General features: G+C 35.8%; 2 protein-coding genes and 1 long non-coding RNA gene across 3 annotated transcripts; all 3 read right to left on the reverse strand.

The window, feature by feature from the left end:
- Window positions 1-619: 619 nt before the first annotated feature.
- LOC116202913 lies at window positions 620-3,870 on the reverse strand. Its single transcript, XR_004156169.1, has 2 exons — window positions 3,546-3,870; window positions 620-922 (listed from the first exon to the last, which is right to left on the reverse strand). It is a non-coding gene; the product is annotated as an uncharacterized LOC116202913 (long non-coding RNA).
- Window positions 3,871-6,190: 2,320 nt separating this feature from the next.
- LOC116204130 (probable LRR receptor-like serine/threonine-protein kinase At3g47570) lies at window positions 6,191-6,784 on the reverse strand. The gene is made up of 2 exons (XM_031536208.1): window positions 6,748-6,784; window positions 6,191-6,676 (listed from the first exon to the last, which is right to left on the reverse strand). Exons 1-2 carry the CDS (start codon window positions 6,782-6,784, stop codon window positions 6,288-6,290), a joined length of 426 nt encoding a protein of 141 aa, XP_031392068.1. The 3' UTR covers window positions 6,191-6,287.
- A 67-nt stretch (window positions 6,785-6,851) lies between these two features.
- LOC116204131 (probable LRR receptor-like serine/threonine-protein kinase At3g47570) lies at window positions 6,852-9,548 on the reverse strand. The gene has a single exon (XM_031536209.1). It carries the CDS (start codon window positions 9,546-9,548, stop codon window positions 6,852-6,854), a length of 2,697 nt encoding a protein of 898 aa, XP_031392069.1.
- Between the last annotated feature and the right edge of the window lie 9,042 nt (window positions 9,549-18,590).

Raw genomic sequence — 18,590 nt, forward strand, 5'->3', positions numbered from 1 at the left:
TCGTATTCCTTGAATACATTGTGTTTACACCCATTTTCCGTAATTAGTGAAGATTGCAGAGTCATGACGTGTAATTGGTAATTTCGATAGTTTTATTTTTTTTTGGAAGTATGTTGATTCGGATTTGGAGAAGCAAGCCGCGGATATCATAGCATGGGCCGGGTCGGATTGAAGTTCAAATGGTGGAAGAAGGACGAAATTGAAGACATTTTGGCCCAAGATGGAAGGCCAACATGGAGCCCATTAAGAGAGAAGCCATATTGGTGGCTGGAGAATATGTGCATGGGGGAGAGACTTTTATAGAGGGTGGTGGAAGAAGAAATTCTAAGTGGCAGACAATATCTTGGTGATCAAGCACGTGATATTCTCGTGTTATCTTTGAGTTTAGGTAGTCGAATAAGTTAGATATTTCTCCGATATGATTTGATAGTCTATCTTTTAGGTAATTTAGGTAGGCTAGATAGTCAATTTCCTATTCGGATTTTATTCCAATATCGTAATTATAGGCGTATCCGATTGTGATATATTTTCTAGGGTTTCATGTAAACGCGTATAAATACGTGATTCGGAGTTCACTGTAGCCCCCTTGAGCTGTCACGACCCGAAATTTTGACAGAACTTACCCTAAATTTCTTGATACCCATTATCACATAACGATTCATATAAAAGAAAACCTACTTTCTATAAACTCCCAAAACATATATATTACCAAACCAGTAAACTCTAATATGTATACATATAATTCTCAATAGATTTTTTTTCCTCACGTCGGTAATCCAACTAAATAAAAATTTCAGGTCGTAACATATTCAAATACATTCTATACAAAAAGAATCCCTATCAAATAATTAAGGTACCTACATAGCCCTCTGAGCTGATCCCTGATATCAAAATTGGTTCTCCTGTACAGCTAGAAGCTTATCTGGAAAAATATATGCAGGGTGTGAGCTGCATCTCAATGAATACTAAAATCCAAAACAATATGAATTATTATTAAATAAATATTTAATTGCAAACAACCGAATATTCAAACAAATAATACAATAACATCCAATCCAACTATCAGCTCACCCAACATACATACACTGTATATATATTTATACAAACTATAATAATAATTATATCCAATATAATAATTAAATTTAAGTTCTACTAACCAATGCACACAACCCCTCCAACCTTTTCTCTAATACCCAATATTACATAAACATCAAATATTTATTCATTAGCGTTCCATGGCAACTCACAACACAATCAATTGACAGATCAAGCTCTAGCAACAACACGGTTTTCACAGAACAACTTCAGACAATCTCAACAATCATCACTTCTCAACAATCATCACATCTCCAACAATCCCAACAATCATCACAACTCCAACAATCTCAACAATCACCACATCTCCAACAATCATACCAACCAAACAGTATACAACACAAACCAATCAATATAGCCATAGGATTGCATTTCCTCGCAACAGAGTTGTGACGGTACCATGACCCCGCATATCTTACTCATATCATCCTCAACTCCCCATATTCATATCTCATAAGCGGGGGCCGCCTATTAATCTCTGGCGGTAAGAGTTGACCTCAATTTGTATTCCGCCGAGTCTTAACGGCTGATTGGGCCCCTTTTTCTATTCTGCCGGGTCCAGCGGCCGATCTGGCCCATATTTATATTCCGCCGGGTCCAGTGGCCGATCAAGCCCCTATTTATATTCCGCCAGGTGCAGCGGCCGATTTGGCCCATATTTATAATCCACCGGGTCCAGCGGCCGATCAGGTCCCTATTTATATTCCGTCAGGTCCAACAGCCGATCTGGCCCATGTTTATATTCCGCTGGGTCCAGTGGTCCCATGGCTATATTTAAACAATACAAGCATAATCAATTGCAATCATGCCATCTCACCTCATATATCATCATATACAAGCACAATTCCAATCACATTACAATAGCAGCATGTTATCATCACATCTCTCATACACAATCACACTGCATATCTCAAATCAAAATGAAACATAAAAGGTAATATCTCTCAAATCAATTCACACAACATAGCAGACCGATTTCTCAATCTCTAACTATCACAACACTCTTCTTAAATAATTTATATAATTATAATACATCATTTTACAAGGGAATAGAGTACTCACATAATATATATATATATATATATATATAAAATTTCACAATGAAATAAAGTACTCAGCGACAACTCCAAGAAAATAGCTCCCTTGGTCACACCTTTCGAGTACAAGTATTCAGTCTCCTCGGTCCCTATGATTTGCAACATAAATTTAGAGAATAATTAACATAGCACCATTACATGGCTTCCAATGCCTCCCACAAACTTCTTTACAGCACATTGTTTCAATACAATGCAAAATTACTTATGTCTTATTCATTTTGTCTTACAATCCTCTCATCTTTGCTCAAGCACCACTTAATAATCTCCATTTGACACCTTATTTAAGTAAATAAACAGATGATTTCACATTGATCGTTAATAGGATAGTTTAATCAATAAAGGAGTGAATTCATCAGAAGAATTCTATTAAAGACAACTTCTTTTCATTTGGTGCAAGGACTAAAAATTATACTTTTGAAATTAAGTAATTTAAGCCTACCTCTAATCCTTCGTATCATCTAAAAAGGCAAACAACAAAAGAAAATTTCATTTCACCGTCCACCGACTTCTTCGAATACACTCTCTTCTCTCATCCTCTGTCTCTTCTCGTTAAGCCGAACCCTAAAACTTCCTCTGATCATTTAACAAGGATTCAACACCTTTTAAACGAATTTTCCGGTCAAAACTCCAAATGTTCGTAAAATAACATCTCTAACCTAAAAAGACAAAAATTGACTTAACAAACACCAAAATCAGATATGACCAGCAAGGAAGATCGAGCTTAAAGAACATGAAAGTGGTCAGTGTTGGACTCGAGGAAAGAGAATTCAATAAACCCGCACATTATGGAAAATATGATAATTAATATTGCTATTTCAGAAAAATCCCAAAAATTTACCTAAAATAGTAGATTCAGACACAAATCTATATGAATAGAAATCACTACAATCCGATGTCTGAGCGAGCCTGACGAGTCTCCCGAAGTTGCTGGTGCGGGCTGTTGCGGAACAAACCCGGACTGAGCGATCACCCAATTTCGGAAGCTCGACTCTCTCTCTATAAAACTTCGAATACCACAATCTTGGAGTCTCTAAAAAGCTCATAGTATGGGCTATGTTTTGGAAACAAACGGCGTGTCAAAACATGAAGAAATCAGTTCAAAAATGCAGGTCGAAGTTGACGTTTCATTATGATTTTCAGAAATTTGAAATCGCGTTAACTTCCAAACCGTATAACGAAATCCAATTCCATAAAAAGTCACACCATTCAAATGATCAGAGGAGCCTAACCATATCAAATTTACAAACTAATAACATCTACACATCAAACTGCCATTAACGAGCCTCAACCAAGCTTCCTCCCTCTAAACTCTAGAAACCGTGAATTTAGCATTGAATGGGATGTAGTTCTTACCTTCATAGATAGAACAACCTCTCCCTGAGATCACTATGAGGGATTGATGATCATAACCTCCTCTATCAGCTCTGACCCGAACCTTCCTTCTCTTCCATAACCCCAACCCGAGCTCTCAAATGAGCTCACTTTCTTCCTCTATTATACTCCATCTTCTTCCTATTCCCTTTGCTCTATATCCCCGAGCTCACAGCCTCCCTCTCTCTCTCTCCCTCTCTCTTTGCGCTACTCATCCCGAACTCTCTCCCTCTTTGTTTCTCTCTTGCTCTGTTCCTTCTTCTTTTTCTTCGAAACCTGAAAGAACCCCAAAAGAAAAGAAAAGGAAAACAAATGGAAAATGATCGAGAAAGGCTGAGTCGGTGGAAGTTCATGGGGGAAAATTGTGGGCCACGTGGAGCCCATGCCTCCCCTTTCAAATTTCTTTTTTTTTTTTTTTTAACTCCAGCGACATAAAACTATTGCATATAATATATATATATATATAAGCATGTAACTATATGTATAGGTATGCATGTATAAAAATGTCAGGTTTTACATGGGCACAGCTATCAATGGCACTACACTTTTTTCTATCTTTTTTTTCTAGCATTTTACTTTCATCGCATTTATATTATCGCACATTCAATATCTACATTTCTAGCACTTTTAATACCATGCACCTTTAATTTCTTGCAACTGCCGATCATTCGGCACCTATCCTTCTACCCCTTTTCGAGCTTCCGGTCAAGGAACGGACTTCCACCTGAGCTTAGGTTTTCGGACTTAGGTATGACTTCTCTCGGTTTTACGAGGCTAAGATCCACGCGCTACGAATCTTCCAGGGTTCGTGGTTGCATCATTCTTAGGATCGGCTTTCGGGCCATCTATTCTATCGGGTCGAGGGTTTCGGCCTAGGACTCACATCTTTTGGCTTGTCAAATAGCCGAGACCCACTCTCAACACGGCCTTATTAGTCGTGTCTTGTTTCTCTTGATTGATAGTAGCACGAAAAAATAGTGGAGAATCCATAGCGGCTAAATCCCCGACTCATGAGCTCATCTAAGGCGCACTTCACTTACTTAAAACCTAGTCGCCGTTCAGTTCCGCGGACTCTCTAGTCCGTGGTAGGACGCTCTGTATCAGTGGGGTCGACTGATGTCGGGTTGAGTAATTTCTTGGGACAACGCCCTGGCACGCTTGATTTTCTCATCATCTACCCGTCAGCGATTTTTTTACGTGATCAACACATTGTTTGAGTTTTATATATGAAAGAATATGTATATATCTACATATACATATATATGAAAGATCAATATCCTTTTCCTTGAGCTGGTTCAAGCAGACTAGACTCCCAAGTATTCGTAGGGACACGTTAAATTTATTCCTGTAATAAATCATGTCAGGATCGAATTTTTCCCTGACGACTTTCATTCGGGCAAATTTTTAGTTTCTTTTGATTTGAACTTGAGGTCTGGTCCCGTTTTCCACCGAAAAGAGAGAACCTTTTCAATGGAAAAAATGGCCCATCACATTTTTGGGATAAAGAACGAAATAATGGGTGCGCGGTTAGATTAATTAGTTTGCAATAAAATTCATTGGAATCTGTCAATTGATTGAAATTTTTTTATTAAAAGGAGATTGTGCGCGCGGTTAGATTAATTTTGTTTTGAACACGGAATTCTCGTTAAGGGGACTTTGTCCGCGTTTATTTGATATCTTACATTACACATGTCCTTGTTATTAATAACGTACCAGAGAATGGACAGAGGACACACACATATATGCACACACAAACACGCACAATTCACGTCGGATAGGAGGGGGGCATCTCCTGACAACGACGTAATGTTTGCGTTTTCGGATACTATGCGGTTACATTGATGATCTTTTCTTTCAGTTACTCTCTCTCTCTCTCCTCTGTGAATTTACTCTCGTTTTCTTTTATTAATAATATAGCATATATGTTTGGCAGATTTTAATAGTATGAGTACTCTGGCGCGGCTGAGCTGATGACATATCGAAGCTAATTAATTTGTATCCAATATATAAGATCATAATTAATTTAGCACTTCTTCTCTTAAAGTAAGTTATTGGGTTCGATTCTTGTGAATTGAGGAAATCCACGCATTTCACTCCTTGCTTACTAGGTGCATCACGTGGAAGCCGGGACTTCATTTTGGTATGTAAGGATGCAAGGAGACTTTTGGGCTCTTCAGTGTGTGTGTTGCTCGTGGAGTACTCAAGCTGCAAAAGTTTTATATTGCAGCAGCATGTGAAGCGCTTCAATGACTTCGTTTCTGCTACTAGAAAGGAGTGCGGTTCTTTTCATTTGGGCGGCCCCCTTCTCTTGACTTGAGCTCGGGTCAACCCGAAAATGCCAATTCTGTGGCCAGGAACTGGAAGTTACTACTTGATTCTTTATGGAGATGCTGTTATTGGTCTCTCTAGTCATGATTTATCTTCCTACATAGTTTCTTCTGCTCGTAATAGTTTGCAGTCTCAAGAAAACATATTGTGTTCTCAAAGTTTTGGTAGCTGATCCATTGTAAGCGTTAAGTTTGTTTTGTAAAAGAAAATGAGAAATCTGCGATGAGAAATCAAACATCACAACATTCAGCTCATGAGAAAAAGGAAGCATATGTAACAGTGGAATTAGAGTCGAACCACAACATCACAACTTACCAGATACATTCGTCAAACAGTGAGAAAGTACACTCATTTAGATGTAACATAAAACTGCATATTTTACTGTCCTCAATTTCCTCAGCTTCCAATAAGCTTCTTTCTAATTGCCTGCAGAGCAGCTGCAACGTCTCTCATGCTCATCCTGTCACTTGGAACTTCAGAAGAACAGACCACTCCTATTTCCACTGTCGAGACCAGACACTCATGAATCTTACGAAGCCTGTCATCGCTCCTTCGGGTTCTCCTAATGTCTCGGCCGTCATCCTCGTCGTGAGTCTCCTTGAGCAAGACAGGGTCAATTATCTGCAGAACTCGCTCTGGAAAAGCTGCCTTCGTAAAGAAATGAAGGTTCAGCCCATCACTGAACATGTCATCCGTGGGCCTCTTCCCTGTGAACATCTCCAGCACGAGGATGCCGTAGCTGTAAACATCTCCATTAGTTGACACCTCAGCCCCAGCTCCATACTCTGCACCGATAAGAATTCATCTACTAATTACATATACGATCAAGACCTTATGACATCTAATATGCTTGGACTTTCATGAACAATTATCATTTCTTGGGCATATTTCATCCCTCAGCAATTCATGTGCTGGTCAACGAACAGAAAAAGATATACAAGGAAATGGAAAGGAACATGGTTAGGAAGAGTTTGGATAATTACCAGGCGCAATATAGCCGAGAGATCCTTTTACTCCAATAGAACTTGTCAGCTCAGAAATCAGCTCCCTAGTAGCTCCTGGCATGAACCTGACCAACCCAAAATCACCTACATGCCCAGTCATTTCACCGTCAATGAGGACATTGCTTGGCTTAAGATCGCAGTGCACTATGGGTGTTTCACATTGATGATGGAGATAATCTAAAGCACAAGCAACATCTGTGGCAATATTCACCCTCTGGAGAAGACCTAATTGCCTCGGTATAACCTCTCTCTCTGGACTCGTTCCAACTCGTGGATGCAGCCACTCATCCAAGCTCCCATTGACCATGAACTCATATACCAAGGCCTTGAAGCCATTGCCCTGGTAATCGGTGCCTGAGCATGCCGTGACTACCTTAACTAGATTTCGATGCCTGATGTTTCTCAAGGCCTCGCACTCTTTAATGAAGCTTTTCGATGCACCATGACGATCAAGATTAAGCACTTTCACGGCAATGGTTATCTGATCCAAAGCAAGAACCCCTTTAAACACTGATCCAAAACTACCGGTCCCGATCAGATTTGCAGAGGAAAACCCAACCGTTGCTTCCAGTAGGTCTTGATATGAAACTTTCAGAAACCGGTCGTTTGAGGAGCTAGAAGCAAATGTTTTTCTCTGTTTCCTATGCCAGAGGAAACAAAGTAACGAGAGCATAAACACTATTGTCAAAATCCCCAACGACGTGTAGATAGAAACATTTCTCACTCTGCCATCAGTTGATCTACCGGTTGACATACATTTGGGCAGCCGATATTCAGGTAGACCCCCACAAAGCTTCTCATTTCCCAGAACTGAGATTGCACTTGTATTTGCAAATACTCCCCCCGTAGGCAGATTGCCCTGAAAATTATTGAAAGACAGATCTAAACTTGTAAGGTTGAGATCCTCCAAGAAATCGGGAATTTGGCCTAAGAGCCTGTTGTGGGAGAGATTTAATTCTTGAATCCCCTTTAAGGAGCTTAGAGTTGAAGGGATGGAACCTACAAACATGTTATCCCCCATGTACAAGTACTCCAGTGACATACAACTACCTAGACTACTTGGAATTTTTCCTGACAACTTGTTCCCCGAGAGATCTAATTCACCGAGATGTTTCAGATTCCCTATTTCCACAGGAAGCTCGCCTGTTAGATTGTTCATTGAGAAATCAGCGGACATTGATAGGGAAGAGAGGCTCATAATCTCAGGGGGTATGGCACCAGCAAGCTTGTTATCTGCAAGATATATTGCTAATAATCTCTGATACTTGCCCAAAGAGGAAGGTATGGTGCCCAAAAGATTATTTCCGCTCAGGGACAGGAAAGTCAACATTGACAAATTCCCAAGGGTGTGGGGGATCTCTCCGGTGAACACATTGAATGCGAGATACAATTCCTTCACCTTTCTAAGATTTCCAATTTCGGGAGGTATTCTACCTGAAATATTGTTGAAAGATACTGACAAAACCTCCAGATTTATGAGATTCTCGATACTACTCGGCACGGTTCCAGATAAAGCATTTAGTTCCAACACGAACCCTTCAAGAGTGATGGACAGATTGCTGATGCATTTGGGCACTTCCCCTCCGAAATTGTTATCACCTATACCAAGATAATTGAGATTTGTGGAATTTGTCAAGGAGCAGAGGAAGTTGAGGTCATTGGCTTGCCCACTTCCCAAGTGATTGCCATACACGGAAAACCAGAGGAGGTTACTCATCTTTCGGAACGACAGAACATCCCCCGTGAAACTATTGGATGTAATTTGAAACTCATTTAGTTGGGACATGTTGGATATCGATTTGGGGATAGATCCAGTGAACCGGTTATCTATTACAGAGAGAAATTGGAGATTTGGAAGAGTGATGCCCAAGTCCAACGGCAAGGTACCCATCAATTGGTTAACACCCAAATCAAGAGCTTCCATAGAAGAAATGTTGGCGACTGACAAAGGAAAATTTCCAACTAAATTATTTTCCACAAGAGAAAGATCCTTTAAATTTCTCAAGTTGCCGAGAGTATCTGGAACCGCACCCCTAAGCTTATTAAATCCCAAATAAAGATACTCTAAAGATGAGAAGTTTCCAACTGAAAGTGGGATCTCTCCGCTCAAACCATTGTTCTGTAACAAAAGCACTCTGAGCTTGGACAGGGAGCTGAGATTTGCAGGAACGTACCCCTGAAGCATGTTGTGGTGGAGGCTGATGTTGAGGAGATTGGAGCAACTGGACAGGCTTGGAGGAATCGGTCCACTGAGCGAGTTGTTATTGAGGTACAAATGCAGCAGTCTCGACAGATGACCTACTTCAAGGGGAATCCTTGAATGGAAGCTGTTGTTCTGGAGATCGAGCACCCTCAGGAAGCTCAGGTTCCCAATATGCGGGGAAATTGTCCCTGACAGTTCTTGCGATTGCAAGTCTAGTTTGGTGACTCTCCGGTGCCTTCGGCCGCAAGTAACTCCAAACCACTGACAGAAATGGTGGCTGGAGCTCCATGAGCTCAAGACACCGAGCTGGTCAACCATTACGGACTTGAATGACAGTAGAGCAAGTTGGTCGGTTTCATTCCCATGAGGAGTTCCCTGCACATCGGACACGGAGCAGGCAACGAGAGCAATGGCAGTGACGCTGTAAAGAAGCCCAGGCGTGGATTCCATTCTGTACGTGCAGAGACGAAAGGAGATTTATGGCGCTTTTGATTAGGCAGTTCAGTGGCTTTGCTATTTAAAGGCTTCTTAATTATACATTGTAGTTTTCTTTTTAAAATAGATTAAATTATATTTTAATTGACTTAAACTAATGTTTATTTATTTTTCTCTCAATTAATGTTGTGCATTGGATTGGTGATGCAGATAGATATCCTCGGTACATATTTTCACTGAGTAATGAAATGCAACACCACTTTTTCAAAAAAGAAACTCTGATATTTAAAAGCTAGGCAAAAAGACCTAATAAAATTACATGTAAAGTAATATTTTGGGCAAATTACAAAAAAAAACCCAAGTTTTGTAAAATGTCTCAGTTTTGTCCTAAATTTTGTTTTGTAACAAAAAAAACCATAAGTTTTCTAAAATGTCTCAAAAATGACCTCCGTTATAACTTCCGTCAATTTTTGCCTACATGTGACCTACGTGGACTGTTAAAGGGACCCACCATCAGCAGCAAAAATTGACGGAAGTTATAACGGAGGTCATTTTTGAGACATTTTAGAAAACTTATGGTTTTTTTTGTTACAAAACAAAATTTAGGACAAAATTGAGACATTTTACAAAACTTGGATTTTTTTTTGTAATTTACCCTAATATTTTTTTGAAAGGAAGTTTCTTTCTCTTGTCAATACATTATCAAGATAAAAAAAACTCATTATGTTATAATTATTCTCATCTATCATACTATTATTCTAACTAGATGAATACCCGCACGTCGCGCTGGGAATATTTAAAAATTTTCGAACAATGCGCAATATAGATTTGTTAAATATTTAATGTAGAAAATTGCTCTTTAAAAAAGGTTGAAATTATACTATACAATTTTATTGATAGTAGTAGTATTACGTTAACATAATTTAGTTTATATTATGGCACTTTAGTGATTTCATTCTGCCACCGTAACCATAAATAAGTTAACTAGAGGTCGATTACCTCTTTGGAATCTCCTATTCGATAAAGTATTCTAAGTCGGAATCACATCCTTTGATAGCATTTAGGAAAGCAATCATCGAAATGAATATTTAGGAAAGCAAAATAATTGCATAATATTATTTAAATTAAAAATTAATTTTACAAAGGAAATATGCTATCTAAGGAATTATGTTAGGAAAAAAACAACTGAAATATAGTTACTTAAAATAATTATTCCGGAAAAAATAGTTTTTTCAATTAATTATTGCTAATAAGACATATTTAGAATATTTTTGTGATTTATGCTCAAATATATATGGTTATTGATTATAAAAAAATAAAAAAATAAGAGATGGCATTTATATGTATTCTATATAATTTGATAACATTGTGAAGGCTTTGCATATAATTAACTACATAAGCATTAAACCTTGATTTCTTGGCATTTACATAAAGTTTCCGAAAACCCAAAACAATACAATACCAAGAATACTAAATAAAACATCTGTTAAAAAATATTAGATATCTATCTTTAAAGAAAATTATTTTATAGAAAATAAACATTAAAATAAAATGTTTGGATTCTCAATAAGTAAATGATAATGCAATAATTCTACATAAAAGTAATTATTTTGCGTAAAATATATAAAAATAATATAATACGCTGAAGTAATTGATATCCTAACAAAACTCCTACAAAAATTTTAAACTATCGACTCAAAACCCCTGACTAAATATAAGAAGAAAAATTGGATTCTTTTATATAAATTGTTCTTATATGAAGAAGTCATCTCATCATGAGATAGCATATATGAAGTTGAATGAGATCAAATCGTCTACCATTAAATCTTGAGCAGGCATTGGAGAGCTCCAAGCATAGTGAAAAATTTCCTACTGTGACATCCATCTCAAAAGACGGAATAGGAGAATGGCCTTCATACTTCATTTGACAATTTCATGATCGTTTCTTGTCATAAAATTTGAGCAACATTAAAAACATATATATAGTGAATTGAAAAGAGAGAAACCAAATTCAATAAAAGGAATCATAATTTTTAAAAATCTATAGTAATATATACATAATGCAATAAAAATATATCCAAATTTTGTTATATATTTTGTTGTATTTTTCTTTTCCACTTATATATGCATGACTAAAGATATAAGATACATATACATAATATATATATATATATATATTATAATATATGTTAAACGTCATACATATATATGTATATATTATCGTTAGAAAATATAGTTTCCCTAATTGAAAAATACCCGCTTAGGCCTACACGGATTTGAGCGCATCTGCAACCCAAAAGCTTAAGTTAATATGTTGCTGAACTCAAGCCTCATATAAGCTTGTAGTTTCTTTTCCTCAAATTTTTCATATAAAACAACATATTTTAACACCTGCCCTCATGTGGTAACGTGTGGTCCAACACGTGTCACGTGCCCTTAAATACTTGCTATCAACAACTGACCACGAGTCGGGCATCCTCTTCTGTGCTTGGGTGAGGGGGGACAAACACCAAACTAGCCTCGAGCTCCACACTCGGGACTAACTAGATGTGCATCTTTAGCTACCTCTGAATTGGATCAAGCCACTCTTGGGCTTGACTAACGTGAGGTGCATTCTTAGTTGCCTTGAAACCAAATATGGTATGGTGTGAGTCCACACATGCGCGCAAAAGCATAACCCATTCTAATATCATGTAAAATTCACACTTGAGCCTACACGAATTTGAGCTCATCTGCAACCCAAAAGCTTAAACTAATAGGTTGCTGGATTCAACCCTCATATAAGCTTGTAGTTTTTTTCTCAATTTTTCCGTGTGGGACAACATATTTTAACATTAATAATTTCTTAAAATATAAGATTTAAAAATAGTTAGAAAAATATATCAAATATAAAAATTTACAATTATTAAGTCATAATGAAATAATATACGTATAAATATGTAATGAAGCAGAATTGGAAACGAAATGACTAATTTTAGTTTTTGTTTGGTTTAGCATGGCAATTATACTATCAATGTCGTTTGTATGTGTATATATATATACATACGGCAAAAGGGAATCAGAGTTTGATTCATTTATTGATGTTTGGTTCAAAATTAATTTGGAATGAACTTCCATATTTAAATTATCATTCACAATAATCTCTATCGATGAATCACTATGCATATTAAAGTGTGATAGGTGAAGCTCAATGTATATTGTCCCGAAAACGGAAGTCTTATCATACTAACCCATATTTATCCTCATAATAATAATAATAAATGTAAAAGTCATCCCTCAATTACGTGCAAAAATTAAAACATATATATAGTTCGAGGAAAAATAAGTATAACTTGCAGGTATATATATATGTGGAAAAGATTAGGATTTAAGAACATAAGTATTATGTGCAGGTCAAGGGAAAATAAGTATTACGTGCATGTGCATATATATATATATATATATATATAAAAGATTAGGAACATAAGTTATGTGCACGTTTAAGAACCTAGTATGTGTATATATATATATATATATATATATAATTCAATTATACTATTTTGTTTATTATGAATGTTTGTGTGATATAATATATATACATATATATATATATACACACATGATGAATTTCACATGTACAGAATCTCGAGATATATTGATTCTTATTGAATAAGAAAATCTTATAATTCAAACATACAAATTTTTTTAATACATAAATGATAACATGGCAAAGCGAGAAACCTCCGTTTGATGAGGTGGTATCGTGAGAATTCGACTTGTGCTTCATTTTTGTATATATATATATATATAGATGATAAAAAATTATTTTGACAAGCAATTTTTTTGTTTGTTTAAATAACTCTCATATATATGAAACATAAACTTTGAATCTTTTCTCAAATATATCAAGAAGTACTTTTTAAAAGGGTAAATTCTAGTAACACCCTCGTGATTTGTGAAAGGAACAAGGACACTTGCTTCCTTTTAAAATAGGACACAGACCACCCTTACTTTTCTTGACGTGGCACTGCCACCCATACAAGAGTATTAGTCATCGCCACATAGTTGCCACATCACTGTGTTTCATAAACTGACTCGATTTTCTTGGTTCCCAATAACCAACCCGGATTTGATTGGGTTAAAAAAGATTAAAAAAACAGAAACAAAATTTACAAGACAATGAAATTAATCTCCCTCTAATCGGATCGTCTTCTTCGTCCAAGGACAAATCCATCAGCCACGCCCCTTCTTAATCACCCAAACTTACACCAAATCCACCGGTGCAGGAGGCAGCCAAACTTGCGAGGTTTTTCTTGACAAGGATAAAAAATAAATTATGTCCTAACGGCTTTTGGCAAACCGAAGTCTCCTTTCTTAGAGTTGAGAGACGCTATCAACGGCCTTCAGCTGTGACCATTTCAACAGCTGTGATGGGTCTGCAATTGGTCTGTTGGGTTTCGGGGCTAATCTGGCCTATCGAGTACGAAACATGAAGGAATGTCATGCCCAACCTTTATGGCCAGAATAGATTTTCCGAGCTCCTCTTATATGTTTAAGTTCATCTCTTGGCTTGAATGCTTAGACAAGCTAATGATGTCCTTCACTAAGAGTTTAATTTCTGTGTTATGCTAGCAGCTCGACTCTTGTTCCCCTTAAGGAAGGTCTCGGGTCCATGGAGAAAATTCACGCTAGGAGAGTTTTATCCTTCAGTAGGGCGACCCGGCTTAAATTGGATGAATCAAGACCAATGGGCTTCGGAATATCAAGACACACACCGAAAAAAAAAAAAAGAGTTATCTTTTTCCATTTATCTATGCTCACTTCCTGAACAAAGAAAAGGACCCCTGTAAATTTATTTGTACGAACAAAAAGCTTTCTTGCTAATTGCTATTCCTAGTTAAAGAAACGTCCTTTTTATTAGAGGAGGCTTTTATTAAAAAATTTTTGTAATATAAGGGCTTCTCTGTTATCAGCAGCAGCATAGCGTATCCAACTGTGGAGGCTCCATGTGCTAGGTCTGCTTTCTAATTTTCATTTCATATAGTCAAGTAAAACAATTGCAATTCCCACTTGACTCATGCAAGCATTGATTATGGTAAATTTTGGACGACAACTCATATAATTTAGTAAATAGCCAGTGACACATTCTCCTGTCAAAATTAGCTATTTAGCACCCCTCATTCTACTGATGTGATACCAAGAGTACTTAATCGTTACCACGTGGATACTGTGTTATTATGCTTCATAAACTGAGCCGATAACATCCGACTTTCTGAACCAACCCTAATTTGACCAAATATAAAAAGAAACTAACAAACCAAAAACAATCTCCAGAAACTAAACCACGACACAAACCCTCATATTCTAATGACTGTGTGTGTGTGTATTTTTTTTGATCCTTCATCTCAAAAAACATGATTCAATATGCTCGCTATAACATCGATAACGTAACTGCTCCAACTTGAGTGAAAACCAATTGGTAATACAATTTAGTTAATTTGTTAACTTTTCCGAGTCTTATTTGATTTTTATTTCAATTTAGTTAATTTTTTAATTTTTTCTTATTTTATAAAAAAATAACAAATTACTTTTTTATTTTCTAATTTTTTTGTATTTTTTAAAAATTTTAATAAAAAATTCAAATTATTTTTCTATGTTTCTGAATTTTTTTTCTATTTTTTCTTATTTTATAAAAATGCCAATATATTTTTCTTTTTTAATTTTTTATAAAAAATGTCAATTTATTTTTTCATTTTCTGATTTTCTTTGTATTTTTTTGAAATAAATTTTCTTATTTTATAAAAATTTCCAAATTTTTTCCATTTTTTTATTTTTTAAATATATTTACATATTTTATAAAATAAATGCCAAAATATTTTAAAATTTTATTTATTTTCAAATCTTTTTACTTTTCTATTTTTTTTTTATTTTTTTACATTTTTCTGTTTTTTATTTGAATTATTATGGTTTAAAACATAAAAGGGGAGGAAAAAAAAGATTCAAGTGCTGCAAACAAGGTCAAGTAGTCAATAAACTGGTCTTCCACTAACTAATTGAACTTGAACCAACTCTTCCCCCCTGCAGAGAACGTGGTAGCAATTGCAAGTTGAATTGGTTTTTCCCCAAAGTGGTCTTCCCCTAACTAATAGGTGGATTGGTTTCAACTCGGCAGCACCACTCAGGCTTCCCATTTCAGTAACCGTTTTTCCTCTCCCCCTTCCTCTCGAACTCGTAGATTGTCCTTTCCTTGTTCCTCTGCTAGACCCAGAGAGTTGACACCGCCTCTTTCACCGATTATAAATACATTTGCCAAGTTATGTTTAAATTGATATTCGATTAGATAAAAAGCATAATATGTTTCGTTTTCACTTAAGTATATGTCCAAAATGGATAACTTTTTTTCCGTGATTTTTGCAAGTAGTAATCAATCACAAGGACACAACAGGCATTGTTCTTAGTGCCATGACTTGACTTCCTATTTGTTGTTGTGATCGGAAGACCCTGCAAGTCTTGATGGTCGTAATAATGACTAATACGAAATTATTGCTGGTCACCCTTGTATACAAAATCACTAATGTGCCATCTCCTGCGTGTGACCAGAGCAATGGTGGCGATGCAGTGAAGCCACTAATTAAAATCTAGCAGCAGGACTCCTCCCACAGGGGAGCTGGAACTCCATTTGATAAGTATAGGCGAAATGCGAATATTGGGTTTTTGAGAGTGTGGATGTTCCTTGTGGAGTATTGATCAAGCTGCAAAAGTTTATATGCTTGAAAAGGAGGGCAGTTCTATCAACTGGTCCCTTCTAGTAGTGACTTGACTTTCCTATATCTCTTATTGTGCTTGGAAGACCTCAGTATTTGTAGCTACCTCATATTAAACTAGTTATTTCTCTGTGCTTTGCATGGGTTGATTAGATAACATTTGTTTCACATGATCAAACTAATATTGAAAACTAATTCTTATTCTTGTACTTCTTAGTTCAATGCATACAGAAAGGTGAATATAGTACATATTTTACAGAATGCATTTAACTAAAAGAAAACAAGTGAAAAGGAAGTCATATGTAATACATTTGGGTTCATAATCAACTAATTATATTTTTATGTCAATAAACCAAGTTATTATACCACATTCAACAAATCAAAAAAGTTTTTTTTCTAAAAAAGGAAGCTTGATGTAATTATTAGTTATAAATCATATTTTTTATGAGTTAAAATAAAAATGAAAATAAATATTTTACTATATATACCAACCCAATAAAGAAGAGGATAAAAATAAATAATGAAAAAGTGAGCACTTACCAACTATAAGAAAAAAAAGAGGACAATCTTATTTTTGAATAAGTCGCCCTTATTAAAAATAAGATCATTACGTTTAATTTCTTCATTGCTAAATAAATATTACATAAGTTCACTTTTTTATCAGTTGTCATATGTCCAAAATGTAAATTGATGCGAGTAAAATCCAATTCTCGTGGTATATGTTATATAACTCTCCAACCAAAAGATCATAACTAATAGAGGAATGAATTTTTCAGGATTTGCATGAAAGAAATTATGAATGAATTGTGTAACTAGAAATTTAATCAAAAGCATAAAAAAGAATTATTCGATCTAAATAAAATTGTGCGTGTATATGTCTCCTTTTATATTTTGTGTGGATAAATTTAGAATATTTTGAAAACATAAACAAAAAAAATACTCTCATGAATCTTTTGTTTATATTTCAAAATTAAATTAAACTCAAAATCGATATATTTATTAGTTTCACCATTGAACTTTATGTATAAATAGATATATATATATATATACACACATATACGTATATATTATTATATACATTTCAAGAGAGATTTTCTTTTTAATTCATTGTGATAACTTTTATTTTTGAATTTACTAAATATTTCTGTAAATAAAAATTTATGTGTTTTACTAATTTGACCCTATTTATCAGATTATATTTATAATATAGATGGATAGATATGGATATTATGTTAAAAAAATAACATATATATATATAAATATTACAATGTTAGTATATATAAAGAGAAATATGAGAAACTTCATAATTTTCTCAAATTCTTAAAAAGTGAAAAGAAGAAATAATGCATTTACTAAAATAATCTAAATTACAAATTAGAAAATAAAAAATGGATCGCTGAAATTACGTCAATTATGAACATAAGCGTTGCAACCTACTCTTATCCAATAATACTCTCTATCCATATCGTTTCTTGCTCTACTATACTTGCTCTCTTTTTTGGATGAATGGCAAATTTCATTAATCAAAAGTGATTATATCAGAGGCCATTAACCCAGTACAACATGAGAGACTAAACCCTAAACTCTACCCCAAAAAGGAACTAATTAGTTGTGTACAAAATCAGGAGAGTTAAACATGTGACTGACTAAAGTAGCATTTACAATTTTTTGTGAGAGACGGGGGTAAACACTCAGCTTTGCTTTCACATCTGCAAAAACCTTCTGAACTATTGCCACTGGAGGAGAGATATGCTTTTGGTAAATTCTGACATTCCTCTCTCGCCATATACAGTATATGTAGTGAGTCCAAAGAAACTTTAGGCAAATGACATCAAGCTTCTTCCCTCGAAGGGAAGTAATCCAGTTGATTTCCGTATTCCAACTCACCGTAGTTCGGTGGAAACCGATTCGAGCTAGCAGACTTTTCCAAATTCCTTGGGTAACAAGACATTCAAAAAAGAGATGATCACGAGTCTCCCTCTACATACTGCAAAATTCGCACTCAGTTGACGCAAGCTGAATCCCCCATTTTGATAGCCGGTCCTTAGTAGCTAGTTTATTATGAACACTGAGCCAGCTAATAAAAGAAGAGCGAGGAAAATGTCCATCAAACCATATTGCACTCCCCCATTCCACTTTTGGGCCTCTCGATCTAAGACACTGCCAGGCATTTGCAATAGAGAATTGTCTAGACTTCTGAGGGGTCCATAAGACTCTGTCCTGGTTAGAAGATTCGAGAGCTGTGGCCAAATCCCGAATCCAAGTAGCTTGTGGGTCCGAACTCCTCGGCCAGTGCCCTTACCCTTCCACCAGA

The sequence above is a fragment of the Punica granatum genome, chromosome 4 (genome assembly GCF_007655135.1).
Source record: "Punica granatum isolate Tunisia-2019 chromosome 4, ASM765513v2, whole genome shotgun sequence".
In the NCBI taxonomy this organism is placed as follows: Eukaryota; Viridiplantae; Streptophyta; class Magnoliopsida; order Myrtales; family Lythraceae; genus Punica; species Punica granatum.

Excerpts from the sequence above, each read along its gene's own strand:
- LOC116204131 (XM_031536209.1), bottom strand. The coding sequence starts at position 9,548 with ATGGAATCCACGCCTGGGCTTCTTTACAGCGTCACTGCCATTGCTCTC.
- LOC116204130 (XM_031536208.1), bottom strand. The coding sequence starts at position 6,784 with ATGAAATATGCCCAAGAAATGATAATTGTTCATGAAA. Across the intron at positions 6,677-6,747 it reads AATGATAATTGTTCATGAAA|AGTATGGAGCTGGGGCTGAG; the intron begins GTCCAAGCATAT and ends TTATCGGTGCAG.